General features: G+C 43.2%; 1 protein-coding gene across 16 annotated transcripts in view; it reads right to left on the bottom strand.

Moving 5' to 3' along the window:
• The window catches only part of CACNA1C (calcium voltage-gated channel subunit alpha1 C), an 812008-nt gene that overhangs the window by 257266 nt on the left and 539278 nt on the right, over positions 1-15464 (bottom strand). For all 16 annotated transcript variants that reach the window (XM_075005900.1, XM_075005795.1, XM_075005919.1 and 13 more), the window contains exon 5: positions 14604-14743. In XM_075005900.1, the coding sequence (XP_074862001.1) occupies positions 14604-14743 (140 nt within the window). The remainder of the gene's footprint in view (positions 1-14603; positions 14744-15464) is intronic.

Raw genomic sequence — 15464 nt, forward strand, 5'->3', positions numbered from 1 at the left:
CATGTCTTTAAATAAAATTTATTAGCCTCCAGAAATACCCCATATGTATTCACAAAGTTACGCAGTTACCCGCCAAGTATGGCGGCTTCCTTCTCCGCTGCTCTCCATCCAGGTGTGCAGGAAGAAGATCACAGGAAGGCTGAAAATTTTTGATTAAATTTGAATTTGAATTCATCAGCAATGAGGTGTGCAAATATAAATATATACAAATATAAAGGTTGTCCACAATGAAAAATTTTTTTTATCCATTGCCATCACATCACACCTAATTGGTAGCCATTGCACTGCATTGGTTGCAAGCATCGTTAGCCATCTCCTGCAATCATGAACGCTCAGGGTAGTGATCTGCTTAGTAGTTCTCAGGCTCACAAGAGAACTCCAGAGTGGTCCTATCAGGAGATTCTGGATCTTCTTGCTATTTGGGAGATGAATCAGTGGTGAGGAGACTTCAGGTCGCAAAGGGAAATGAGGATCTCTGTCATCACATGTCCTGCAAGATGACCACCAGAGGTTACTTCTGGGACTCTATGCAATGCCAGGTAAGGTGAAAGAACTCCAGCAGGCCTATCACAGAGTCCAGGAAGCCAACCAGTGGTCAGGGTCAGCTCCACAGACCTGCCGCTATTATGAACAGCTGCACCTGCTTATTGGGGCTGACCCCACCATGGAGCCCAGTATTAATTATGACACTTGTGGATGCTTTGGTCTGGAATCAGGGGTGATCCAAGAAGAGCTGGAGGCCCAGAAGGAAGAGGTCAATGGAGAGAAGAAAGGAGGCAATAAGCAGGGGCCTGAGGAAGTTATTCCCAACAGCCCGGAGCTCTTTGCCCTAGATCTTGAACTGGTCCTCCCCTACACTGGTCCCCAAGTCCCTGGAACCAAGCTGTTCTGGTACTTTTTTCTGAATGTTAGAAGTGGATTCTGGGTATGTATAGGAATAGGTATGTATCTGAATACAGATTTTCTATGGATCTGTGCCCCTCAGAACAGCATGTTAATATTTCTGGGGATGGAGCGCTTTTCTTTTTTGGAGAGCTCCTCAAAGGCACATTTTCCAGGCTCGTGATCACACAGGATGAGCAGCTGTTCTCTGTCAATATCTCTTAGTTTTAAGAGGTGATGTCTTCTCTGGCAACCTGAAGAAGCACAGGAATTTGGATCAGATTTTTTTCCCATGCTTCCTGCCCTTTTACATTTTCCTGGAGTGCTTGCCACACTATGTGGCTGGAGGCCAGGCACTTGGTTTACACCCCCAAGCATGGATTGCAGGATGTCCGGGCCTTCTCCCCTCACGTCCTCTTCACCCTGGCATTTCTTTTCACCTGACAGGGATCCCTCCCCAACCCACCATCCATGAGGCTGGAACTGAACCATTCCCCCTTGCCATGTGGCTGCCAGGTTCTGCAGACTCTGCTACCACAAACCAGCCTGTGCGGCACAGGCTGGTTTGCCCTCCTTTAAGTGGACTTTTTTCCCTGATGAGGGCTGATTCAGTGACCACTGAGAAACGTTTTTCCCCAGCCTGGCAGATGGTATGAAAACTGCCCTTCCCTCCAGCATTTCTTGTTACTTTACAGGGATCCACCCCCACCCAGCTGTCCATGTGGCTGGAATTGAACCCTTCTCCACCATCCCCTCTTGCCACTCAGCTTGCTTATTGTGGAGGATTGCTCCAGGAGTGGCCAAAATAAGTTTTTCCCCTGCCCCAGGACACTGGAAGGCTTCCCCTTATTTGGAGCCCTCCTCTGGGAAGCAGACACTAGCTTACCATGTCCATAATGAAATGGTCTGGGTAAATGATGGTAAATGAAGGATTGTGCAATGCACGTTTGGAATCCCATCCTTGATAAGATTTAAATCGCCTTGCAAAAAAACCCAAAAAACCAAAAAAACTTTCTCTCATAAGAGAGACAGAGACCCATTCATTCCATGGGGAAGTGCTTTGTCTAGTTTGTGTCTAAATTTTGACCTTCACTTTACAGTTGCCATCACCAGCATGGGAGACAGGGCAAGGAAGCAAAAAAGGAGCAAACAGAATCTGATCCTGCAGCACATGGAATGGTCTGAGTCAGAAATCAGTAAGATGAGAAGGGACACAGCTCAGTGGTGGCAAAGTATAGCTCAGTGGTATCATACTACAGCTGAGTGACAGCAGAAAATGCTAGAGCAAGCAGCAAAGCTCATAGCAGCAGTGAGGGACCAAACAGAGGTCCTGTGTCCAATGTTGCAGCTGGAGAGGGACTCCAAATGAAGCACTGTGGGCTCCACTGACTGCTGCCCAGAGTCCCCTGAAGACAGCTCATCCTCTCTGCCAGCATCAAGGTCCCTGAATGCAGGGAGGAAGGGCAAGAACAGCCTGCCCCTCTAGCCCTAATGGCCACTGCAAAAGACTATTCTACCACCCTTGACAAGGCTTCTTTCCCCTGCTACTTAAATCTCTCCTCCACACAAAATAAACTTATTCTTTTCAGCTTGGTGTGACTTTTTGGCATGCACGAGTGCTAGTGTACACAAATCGTTGTGGGGAACTGGGCAGGGGAGAGAGGGCTGAAAGTACAGGGGCTTGCTGCTAAGCCCAGGTCCATAGAAGACTGGTGGCCAATGGATCCAAGCTTTCGGGGGTGGTTGGTGGTGGGTGGTGGGCTGAAAGCACAGATGCCCTTTCTTAGGAAAATAACCCTTCCTCCACATCCATTCTATTTCATGCAATTTAGTCCCCTCTCACCAAGTAAAAGCATTCTTTCAGTAAGACATGGTTTGATTTATTGGTTCACATTTGGTGGGGAGCACAAATCTGTTTGGGGGTGGGGCTTGGTAAGTATTACAACAGAGAAATACATTGCTATCATGTGCATGCCAGATCATTCATAATCTATGTTTTAAAGCACCCCTTATCCCTGCTGCTTCCACATGGTTATTGGTGAATGGCTGTGTAGGTGGCTGTGAGTAAGTCCTGCTGATGGCCTCAGCCTCAGAATTCCAGATAGATGGGAAATTCTCCCACTGGGATTCACAAATGTGCAAAATAGCACATGCTGTAATCACGGCGGGGACATTAGTTTCAAAAAGGTCCAAACAGGTCAAGAGGCATCTGAACCTCACTTTTAAAAAGCCAAAGGCACAGTCCAGCACCATTCTGCACCTGCTGAGTCTCTGACTTAGTTTTCCTTGCTGTGGTCCAGGGCTCCTGTGTAGGGGTTCTAAGAAAAGGGAGCAGAGGGTAAGCAGGGTCACCCAATATTACAACAGGCATCTTCTACGCTGGGAAAAAAGTCTCACCCATGAGCTTTCTGTACATACCAGAATTTCCGAAGATGCATGCTTCATGAATACTCCCCCTGCCCCCAACCATCCCATGCTGATGTCAGTGAAACAACATTTGTGATATACCAACTTCTGCAAAACCATGGAGAAGTATCCCTTTTGGTTTATATACTCAGAGGCCAGGTATGGGGAAGTGCATGCCATCTATTACCCCACTGCAGTTAGGAAACCCCATGCAGCAAAGCCATCCACTATGGCCTGTACGTATCCCAGGGTCATGGTCTTCCTGAGGAGATGCCTACAGATTGCATGGGCCACCTCCATCACCAAAACCACCACTCCACTGTTAGCAATGCATCCACAGCAGCCAGCATTTGTGAGTTCTTGGATCGCACCTGAAAGATTTGCTCTTCAAAACTATCATCATCAGGAGCAGCATCATACTGAACCATCACCGCAATTTCTAATATAAACCAAAATTGCACGACAGTCTGGGAAGTTGCTGCAACAGTGTGTGCAATGACTTGAAACAATTGGGGATCCATGCTTGTGCTAGCACTGTGTTGTAGAAAATGCTGGAGAAAATGGCACAATCTCCATTTCATTTTCATGCAGTTACTGCATGCTCTGAATTCTGGTACAGTGCTTTACATTTTGGGATTCTGACATGAAACAGCCACAAGCAACTGGGGCTAAGGCACTGTGGGATAGGTACCCACAGTGCAATGCTCATACAGATGAACTTGGATAAGGCAATGGGGATATGGAAACTCGACATGGAGTAATGGTGGATATAATTTCCAAAAGGTTTGTAGACACTTAAATTTGAATTCATAACAACAAAATTAAAAACTCTAATTTAGTAAATGTTGAATTTATCTTGAAGTGTAGGCACAGCCTCACTGAAATATGCAATTATTTTAGACTCTTTCTCCATTTTGTTTTAACTATTTTATGGCCATTTTTTCAATAAGAACTTTGAGATGATTTTCGTGTCCTGACTTCCTTAGTCACAGTGTTTGTAATTTGCTGTTTTGTTCTTTTACAAAGGCTGTTTTAATACTCACACAAGTGTGCATAGTAACTGGTAAGATAAATGATGACCCTATTATTTGATACATTCTCAGTTATTACTATTTTTAAAAGAGCTGCATAGTGAAGCTCAAATAACAAATATTTCCTAGTTTTCACTGGCATCCCTTCAATATGAGAAAAACCTTTATTATGACAAGAAATCAGCGTTTCAGTAAGCAATTCTCCTTACTGAGATTAAATGCATATTATCATACTGTATTAACTGTTTCCACTGCAAACAATATCCTTATATAAGCTGTCTCTTCAAAAATGTGGGATTTATGTCTGGATCCCGGAAACCTTTACTCAGGGACGATCTAGATGGTACCTGGTCCTGCTGTGAGGGCAATGTACTGGACTTGATGACCTCTTGAGGCTAGTTTTAGGTCAGGGCTCCAGTCAAGGAGAAAATCAATTTTAGAAATGCAAATCCAGCTATGAGAATTGTGTAGCTGAGCTGATGTATCTGACATCAATTTCTGCCACTGTCCCCACAGCAGGATGTCAATGGAAGAAGCTCTCCCATTGACTTCCCTTACGCCCACGACTGCTAGGAGCACTTGGGTCGATGGTGGTGCCATGAGAGTTTAATTTACCACATCCCCACTTGGCTCACTAAATGAAACTCCAGGAGACCAACTGCCAGTGCATCAACATTCTGATAAGTGCAGATGTACCCTTAGTATTCTGTGATTCTATGTGAGTGGGAGTAGCTCTCTTAAGATCAATGGCATCGATCTCATGGGTAGAGATGCTTCACGGGAAGTGAGGATTTACAGGACTGAGTTCATAATTTGGACACAGATTTAAATGTAATACAGTGGAATAAACAAATACAATGAAAGCCCAGGCCACTTGGTTTATATTTTTACCTCTCCCTACTTTTCCCCTTGGCTGCTTGAGATTAAAAACAGCTAGGCAATTACTTGGGAAAGCTGAAAGAGCTCGTCCTCAGTTGCTGTCGTATATGCTACAGAGACAAGGCAGATGGTTAAGGAGGTTTGTTTAGCAATGAGGTAGCACACAGGAAATCTGCATTACAGTGCAAAATATCTGGCAGTGTGGGAGCCCATAAGACAGGGGAAAAAAGCTAGATTTTTGTGACTGCCACACTAGTAAATGAACCAACAAAATTTAGTGGAGCACTGAAGATTGCAAGTCAAATTTTGTCCTCAAATATACAGGATAACTGGCATCCATGTGTTGAACACATGAGTCTGAAGGGCAGACATTAGCCAAGGACATTGATTCCGATGACAGATGAATTATCTCCTTCATATAAATGTACAGAAAGAAACATTTTACATATTTGATCAGTGATTCTTCCAATCATCTCAGCTGAAGGCATCTCAGGAGCTCCCCAAAATCTTGTATTTTTACCACACCATCAAGTATTTAATGGTGAAAAAACTTATCCCCTGGACCCACCAGTGACATTGGCTGCATGCAAAGAAGGGAAAAGGCTATGCTAACTATGCACTGACAGGGAAAAAATATTTTTGAACAAAATGTGTGCCTCTGACTGGTTTTTGTAATGAGATGAAATTTAATCCTGAATAAATGTATCCAACAAACAGAAAAACACATATTTCTCACGTCCCTATGTAATGTACTGCATGTGTGCAGTGAGGACATTTATGGCTGCTGCAGTAACCCAAATTTTTAATTTCCAGATTCCTGTGCATTTAAAATCTAAACTGTAGCATTTAATCAACACAGTGTTCTGCATTTAATTCCTTGGCAATGGAAAAAAGAAAATACAAGCACAATTTTTGATTGCACATTCAAATAACCCAGTGTAGACACTTAGAATAAAAAAATTTCACTGAGTGTAATCAATGAAATCAATGCAGCTGTGTTTATTTCAATGGGCAGCTGAGGGATAACAAAGGGGGTGACAGAGACAGGGCAGGATTGCTGAAGGGGAGAGATTACTGCTACGTGTTAGGGTTAGGAAAAGGGTAGATGCTTTGTGCCAGAGAAAGCACAGGTATAAAATTCTCCAGCCCTCATCTATAGTCTCCTCTAATGTCAAATTTGCATTACGGAATGGCACAAAGCTACTTCAAACATGTCTATATGGGAAGATGAGAATTCCCCCTGCACAGGGAAACACTGGAATAGCATAAAATCCCCTATTTCTCCCTTCCTGATTGATATAGGCAGTCTGCTCATCAGCTGGCGGAACACCCGCCTCTGAACATAAATCAAAGCAGTCCCAAGGGGGTCTCTGATATGATAATAGGAGCTGCACTGGCCTCTGGCCAACCTCAGGATTACTTGGATCCCTCTCATTAGGTGCACCAATCCCAGGTCAGGTGTACCTCAGGGTTGAGCCCTAAATATAGTACCAGTCCTACCTCATTGCTCCAAAAGACTTTTTGCATATATCAGGTATGAAAGGAGCTGTAGAAACTTAAAATTCCCTTCAGATAAAAAATGTCGGTGACTTACCTGGAATCCAGACAAAAGAACAGAACATTTGCTTATGTGGGGAAAAAATAACTGATCTTCTCTGGGAAGGCCAAGCTGTTGAATACACTGTACCCAGCTAGCTGCTACTCTTGTTTTCTAAAGTCTAAGGGATGCTCTTACATATACTGGCAGTGGCTCTGGCAGGGGCTGGATGGAACACTAGGATCTCTGGTTATATTTCTCCATGGATCTGGTGCTATTAGACCAATTTCTTAAAGAAAAGAAAGTTATTCCCATTATAGATATAGGACCACAGAAGTTATATCTAGAAAAGGCATACCAGGTTCTAAACACTAGAGACACCTTTTGCAAGCTGCCTTCTTGTTGTACCCTCAAAATCTAACCACACTTGGCAAACAAGTACAATATATCTAAAAGAACATTCCATTTAAACAGAATCCAGACACAGGAAAAATGCATTACAGTAACCCTCCAAGATGCTTGGTGATATCTCCACCCAATGTAAAGTATGCAGCTAGGACTTATTTATCTGCACCAGTGTTTCTAAAAAAGCACATCTTGCTTTCCCCGTTCCAGTGCAAACGCTGGCTCTACCCTTCATCTTTATTACATGGCTCTGGGACATTATCATCCCTCCCTCTTGTTGCAGTGTGTGAGGAATGTGCTGTCATATATAAGCACTGCTGCAGACTGGCTACACAGCAGGAGTAAGATGACCACCCTGGTTTGAACAGTTTGGATGCAACAGTTAAAGAATGGAACATACCACAAGGGAATATCAAAGAAAGGAATAAGGAGAGAAATTTTGCGAGGAATAAGGGGAGAGAGCACTGAGAGAGTAAGAAGACAATTGTAGGAAGTTGTAGAAAAGTATAACAGCTAAAGAGAGAGCATTGTAGGGTGTAATGGGAGATTATGATAGTGACATAGGCCAACATTTTCAAAAGGGAGTATCTAAAATTTGACACCCACATTCACGTTTAAGTACCTCATTGAAAATAGCCTGACTTTCAGAAGGGACGTGTGCCCACTGACTTTAGTGGGAGCAGTAAGGTATTCAGCGTCTTTGAAAATCAGGTTTCTTTTCATTAGATACCCAAATATGGATATGTTTACCTAGCTTTAGGCCTTCATGTTTGAAAATATTGGCCAGAGATAACTTACATAAAAAGATATTTGGTTAGTTGACTAGACTGATGGCATACCAGAAACAGAAACACAATACAATCAATTTTTCTCCGCTGAAGGTTGGAAAATAATTAAGCAGCTTGATTTACAGCAAGGGAGTGTAGCGGGGCTGGTGCCCCACGCTGGTAAAGGAGGGATTAAAGCAAGCCAGAGGGCGAGGCTCACAGGGATCCCATCAACAGGCTACTTGCTGGAGCAGAAGGCAGTTGGACCCTGACCAGTGAAGTGGAAAGACTGGTTTCAAGGGAAATGGGGTGGAGCAGTGCTGGGCAGTCTTAAGGGAGCTGGAGAGGAGTCTCAGCCTGATACTTGCCAGGCTGTAGGCCTTGATACAAGGGCAAGAAGGCACAAGAGTCATAGGGAACTGATCCAGGGAACACTGAGGGCAGTTACAGGGAGTGAAGAAGGGCAGGACAGGGCTGCCATCAGAGAGTCCCTGGGTCAGAACCCAAAGCAATGGGAGTCCTGGGTCCAGCGTTCCCTCTAATTGTTTCCATTCTGTGTGCACCAAAGCATGTGCAGATGTGTATCACCAATAGAAACATATGCTGCCGGCTGTGGGTGCTCTGCTAATCAGCTGGGCAGCACTTTAATCTCTTCTGGGTGGCTGCCCAAGTACTCATCTTACAGGAAACACTGCCTAGGCCCCCCTTCACCTTTGCACCTCACCTAGCCACACTGGAGCATGGTCTATACGGACTGTGGCCTGCTACTGAGACAAGAGGTGAGACTTCAGGTTACAGTTGGCCGCAGTGGCAAGTGTAAGGACTGAGGACTGCTGATATCCCCAGAAGGGGGCAAGGATTGAGTGGTGGACACTGCCAGAGGGCAATGTCCAGAGGAGGACAATGCAGTCCAGGAAGTGAAACATAGATTTATGTGAACAGGAAGTTGTGACATATTCCTTGTGGAAGGGTTACCACAGCTCCTCCAAAAATTAAGAACAGTGGGAAATGTCACTATAATATCCTGAACAAACCAAATAGAATTAAAGTAAACTTTATTGAATTAAGCTAAAACTTCTGAATTAGAGTCAGCTCCGTTGTATTTCCCTGTACATATTGATTTTAATATGTTCTCTCTAATGTTTTTACTTCAGGTGTAAAATAGGGGTGCTTATAAAGGCCTGTGTTGTAGCTTTTATCTGTGGCAAGTACCCTATCATCCATCTCTGAAGAGAAAATAGGCAGGTGTCCTAGGACCCATCCTGTCTGTGCTGGTAATGACATATTGAAGGCAAGGGAACTGTCCAGCCTGGGAATATCCTCTGAGAAGGGAGACAGAGACATGTCTCCAGCCAAGAAAGGCAACAGCTGTTTAGATGCAAGCCAAGAGTGGGTACCCTTGCTGAACCACAGAGGAGAAACAGAAGTGGAATTCCCCTGAATACTGACGGGATGTTTAGAGAAATTCACTCAGGCTGTATCATCTCCAGAAAATGTACCATTGCTTGGAAAGGTTTACACATACTAGCTGAAACTGGACTCTCCACAGCTTGACAGAGGAAAAAAAAGGACTTTTGGGTAACTAGCCTACAGCAGCCCAATAAAACTGATGGGTGAATTCTGGTGAGTGTTTAGCATTTGTGTTGTAACTTTTATTATTTTTTTATATTTTCTTGGTAACGCTTTGCCTTCAAAATATATGTGCTCACTTATAAAGGGATTGTAGTAACTTGTAACTGCTGGCAGTTATGCTGTTCAAAGCCTTGAAAGAGTAAACTAACAGATACTTTGGAGCATAAGTGTTCGTGGGCAAAGTCTATAAGGTGCCACAAGACTTCCTGTTGTTTCTGAAGATAGACTAACTCGGCTACATCTCTGATACTTGAAAGTGTAAGTGAAGCGTGGGGGCTGGTTTAGTTAGGCAGTTAGCTAGTAGGAAGTAACAGTGTAGACATGGGACTGTGGAAAAACCCTGGCCAGGAGGGAGAGAGATGTGGGATTCTGCCCAGAAGAGATGATGTCCAGAGAACCAAGATCCTACAGTGGGTACCACGGTTGGACCACAGAGGTGGAATACAGATGCAGTACATATACTTTGACCTGTGGCAGGAGTATACGTAATAAAGTTTAAAGAGGTTCAGTTTTTTTACAGTGACAACAGCACTGGACACCCAGATGAGGTGGTGTAAAAAGTGGTTGAGAATGGGTTTTAAAAGGCAATAGACAGTTCTGGGGCAGGGTGGAGTAGCCTACAATTTCTGATAATCAAGAGGTGTTTTTAGTTGAATCACAGACAGATCAGATATTGGCTTTGTGCCCTCCTCAGCACAGAGTCGTAAAATAATTTTAAAAGCTCAACATTTTAAAAATATCAAAATCATGTAAGGAGAGAAAAGAGTAGTCAACAAAATCCTCCTGAGATGAGGGGCCTGTGGGATCATTCTGGCCCTAGCAATCTATGCAATTCTATAACCCCTAACAAACAAACACTGGGTAAAATGTTTAAGGTCTTGAATGACTAAGGCCTGGTTTACACAGTTATTTTTAACCAGTCCCACTGTCTTGGTTAGGGATATGATTTTTTAACAATATAGTAAATCCTCGATTTACCAGACTAATGTGGGGAAGGAGTGTTCATTAATGCTGAAAGTCCATTAAATCCAAATCTGCAGGACTGGAGGCACCTTGCAAGGTGGGAGGAACTCATGGCAGCTCCAGCAGAGGTGGCTACAGCCATTCCACCAGCTCCTCCAGCCACAGTGGCCCCAGCCACTGCAGGTGCCCCAGTGGCTCCTGCCACTTCGGTGGCCCTCACAGCAGCTCCATCACCAGCAGCTCCATTGGCAGTGGCAGCTCTGGCGAGTGGCCAACATTTGTTTGGGGGCAGCACGTACTGGCATCCATTATTTCTGAAGTCTGTTAAATCAGGGTCCATTAAATCAAGGGTCTACTGTATAGCCCTAGTGTCGATGCTATTATGCTGATACAAAAGATGCCTGAGGGCTGATCTACAATAATTTATGTTGGTATCACTACATCTGACAGATGTGTAAAAAATCCACACCCATGAGCAACATTTTTATAGTGACCTAATCTCCCTCCCCCATGCAGAGAGCTTCTCCCACCAACACAGCTCCCACCTCTCAGGAAGGTGGACCAACTGCATCAATGGAAGAGCTCTCTCCAGTTGACTTAGAGCATCTTGATTAAAACACTACGGTTGCACAGGTACATCAGTGCAGCTATGCCATTGCAGCTATTTACGTGTAGACTTGTCCTCAGAGCAGTACAGCTTACTCCCCTTGCTAAACAGTAACAGTTAGGTTGGTATAAAGCCATGTTACAAGCAGTGTGCTAGTATGACCCCACTGGAATTCCTACAGCATCAGACTACCCTGAAGGAGCCTAAGGATATGCCTGCACTACAGGCTATGTTAGGGTAAGTTATTTTGCTCAGGGGCGTGACTGAACAACTCCCACAAGCAACATAAATTATACTGACATTAGCACTCATGTAAACAGCACTACGCTGGTGGCAGAGGTTCCTCGACTGACATAGCCTCTGCCACTCAAGGAGGTGTGTTTTCTATGCCAGTGAATGCTCCCTTCAGCTTAGAGCATCTTCACAAGATGTGCTGCAGCAGTGCAAATGTATCAATAAAGATGTAGCACTGCATGCACTGACATGGCCTAAGTCCCACTTGCAAATGAAATGTAATTACAAGCCTAAGCCCCATTGACTTCCCAGGAGACTTAGGTTCCTAAATATTTATACCATTTTAGAAAATGGGCTTGGGCTCTGAGGTTATCAGACAATTTAGAAAATGTTACCTATTCACTCAAACTTCTGAAACCTCTGCTTCCAGAGATTGGAGTGGACGAGCTTCTTAGCTGCAATAACAACTTTAGAAGGATTTTAACAAAGAGAAAAAAGTTTTGCTTATTTAACACTTAATTTATTTTGTTATAAAAGCAACAATACTTGGCATCTTGGGAATGGGAACCACACACCATCAGCATCCTGCCTCACAGTGCATCACTCATAGTCCAGAACAAATAATATCTCTCCTCATGTTTGTAACAGACTTGAGCCAAGCATCTCAAAACACTTAATAAAAAGGATAGATTAAATCTCACTACACCATTTGAAGATGCCTAAGGATCACCCATTTTAGAAACTGGAACACGGAAACATAAAGATGTTATGTTACAGCCAAAGCTGAGGGGCAAAATGGCCTCCTGCCTTGGATCAATCATGATTGTGGTGACCTAGAAATGTCAGAGCTGATTTCAGCTTTCTTTTAAATAAATTGCCTAGCTCTTTTTCAGGCAAAGGTAGCCTCAAGAATATCCACATGATCACAAGGGTTAAAAATCAGCCATTCATATTCATGAAGATTACAGATTATTTATAGTCCCTTGTACAGTCAATCCAAAATGGCTTTTGGGGTCTGTTGAATGCAGGGCTACAGAACCTGTCAATTTTGGGAGAGCATCAGACCCTGTGTGAAGGAACAGTTTGACTTGGACTGCCACTGATAATATAAAAGTTAACACAAGCTTCCTTGTAGCTGGTTGACTGAAGCCTCAGCTGATTTCTCTGTTGAGCAGTCCTGGTGGATTATTGCTGTGAAGGGGTGCAACTCAACAGCATAAGAGGCAGCCTGGTCATGCAGACTAAGCATGGATGGAACTTAGAGCCAAGGGTTCATGGCTGTGGTCCAAGTGTCTAAGACTGTGCACCCAATAAGGAGATAGTTCCGAAAATATGAGCCTTGAACTCGTTTTTTGCTTCAATTTCCCTATCTGCAAAATGGGGCCAACAGTCACCTACCTTGCTAGGTGTAGTTCATTTTTTCAAATTTCTAACTGCACCAGTCTGAAAACTTTCAATGTACACAAAACTACAGTTACTTGAATACAATTGACCCAAACTGGACACTCAAGCATGGACGACCACTGCAAGTCCTTCAAGATAGAAAGCTCTTATATAATCTTCCCAAATCAAAACAGTAATTCCCTTCCCAACTGCTCCCACCTTCTGTTGGCTCCTCCTACTCCCTGCCAACAAGCCAGACAGTTCACCAGTTTCCCCACTGATAAACTTCCTTAATGTAGTAAACTAAGTGAGCAAACAGATTTTGCATTAACTAAAGTTTCCAAAACGTCTTCTAGGATAACTGGATATTAAAAAAAAAATAAACCTGCACTAATCCCATCCACAGGGGGTAAGGCATTGATAACTATTGTAAGGTGCACATCTGAGAGGAAAAGTCCCAACTTTCGTCACTGAGCACATAGCACACCTGGCTACTGCTTCTATCTGGACATTCAAAAGCTGCTGAGGAGCTAGCATAGTGTTGCTAACTCTTGTAATATTTATAGTTTTTTCCCCTAAAGCTCTAGCTCCTGAAGTATGAACTTTTATTAGAGAAAAAATTTCTAACCATCATAGCTGAAGAAGAAAGCCTGTGTGCAACCTAAGGATGCAGAAACCAAGTCAAGTGAAAGAACTCCAGTTGTATTTACTTAATTGTATGATATTAAGACAACCTATTCATATTTGCAGGACCCAACTCATGATTTTTCAGTGACTGAGGTAGGCAATATTGAAATAAGCTCGCAACCTAGAAGTCTCCCAAATAAAACATAGAAACTTTACAACCTTTCTAGAAAAAATGACCCAACTCCCCAAGTCCATTCCTTACATTTTCCCACAAGGCAATTTATGCCAACTAGATCAATAACCTCTATGGAACTGGCTGGGGTCCTTCACTCTAAACCTCGACTCAAAAAAAAAAAAAACCAAGCAAAAAACCAACCAACCAACAACCAACCAACCAAAAAACTATCACTGGCTCATTCCCAAACAGAACTCTTGACACAAAAGGTAATAGCCCTGCCATACAACAACACACAAATCCCATTTCCAGAATTGGACAAGGAAGCTTTTTGTCAGCCAAAATTTTCCTGGAGGTATGACAGTGGAAATCAGATGATCAGAAAGTGTCTGGAGTCTTTTTCAGAGTCATTAAAATTATTTAAATTAATTTTACTTTAACTGAGATCATGACTATTTATTGTCCTATGGACAATTTTTTCTGAATTTCTTTGAACACTCTTGATCAGAGCAGCAGGTGCTGGGCAGGTAGGAAGGATGAAGTTGTTATAAACAGCCCCTGCGTGAACAAGAGTGTTTATTCACTGTTCCATTTGGTTAGCCATTTGAGAGACTAATACAGAATGACGTCAAAGCCAGAATCCCAGTTATTTGATTCACTTGATTTATAGCAGATTCATTATAGAGATTGCAACTTCATTTATTTTTGTTTGCAATTAATCTGCAATTCCCACTATTTATAGAGATTGTTTGATCATACACTGCTCACTTTATGTTACTGTGTAATAAATCTTTCTCATGAGTAAGTCCCCCACCCCATCCATGTGCACCTACAATCTCAGGTTTGACTCTTACATCTTTAAATTTAATGTCACATTGACCATGCAGGCGCATGAACTTACAATACTCTCTCTCCTCCCACATGCTCTCTCCTCCCAGTCCTCCCACTCCCCGAGACACCTGCTTCCTTTTCCACTTTTCCACAGAAAAATAATTCCTTCCCCTGCATTCACCCCATGACATTCTCACCTCCAACCCCACTCAAAAAACAAAAGGGAAATGATTATGTTACTTACTAGGAACTCCAGATACCAGTCGTAAGGGACGTAACACTCGGAAAGCTCGCAGTGCTTTAACATCAAATCCGGCACCTTTCCCTCCTATTGAATTCGTCCCATCTGCTTTGGTTGCTTGTTCTAAAATTGCACTAAAAAGCCTGCAAAAAGGAAAGAGGAAAGAACCTGTAAGCAGACAGTAAAGCTCAGGCTAAATAAAAACATAAACTAACATCTTAACAGGTTTGTACGTACTGTGTGTTTGTGAAGCTTACAAACGCCTCTGTCCCCATGTCTGGTTTCTCTCCATTCCTCCCTGCTGTGCTGTGCAGGAGGCTGCAGGGCATGATGGGAGAACCCAGGGCACCCTGGGAGCTGTAGTTCCTTGGCCAGCTCCCTGGCAAGAGAGCTGGCCCTGGAGAAGGGACTACATTTCCCAGCATGTACTTGACTACTAGCAACAGGAAAGGGAGGAGAAGCTGCAAGAGCCCCACACAGCACTTGCTGTGCATGGAGAGCAGCCAAAGTGGACTGGGATGAAGTGGTGGAGATATTTGCATGGAAGTTGCCCAGAAAACTAGAGCTTCAGACTCTCCTTAAAGATGGAACCTAACCACAAACACATCTTAGACAACAATGTGAACTTACTGTCATGAAGAAAAGTCTGCTGTCACCTAAAATCTATTTCATTGCTATTAGACTACACACAGCCTTAACTGAAAAACTCTGAAGATGAAGACTGCAATATTTTGGAATAATGTTTTTCATTAATACTACAAGTATTAATATTAATACTTGCTGTAATAATATTAGAGCAAGATCCCAGAAGGTAATTTCTATAAAACCTTTATTATTGCATAATTTTTAGTATTTTATGACAAA

The sequence above is a fragment of the Carettochelys insculpta genome, chromosome 1 (genome assembly GCF_033958435.1).
Source record: "Carettochelys insculpta isolate YL-2023 chromosome 1, ASM3395843v1, whole genome shotgun sequence".
NCBI classification, from domain to species: domain Eukaryota; kingdom Metazoa; phylum Chordata; order Testudines; family Carettochelyidae; genus Carettochelys; species Carettochelys insculpta.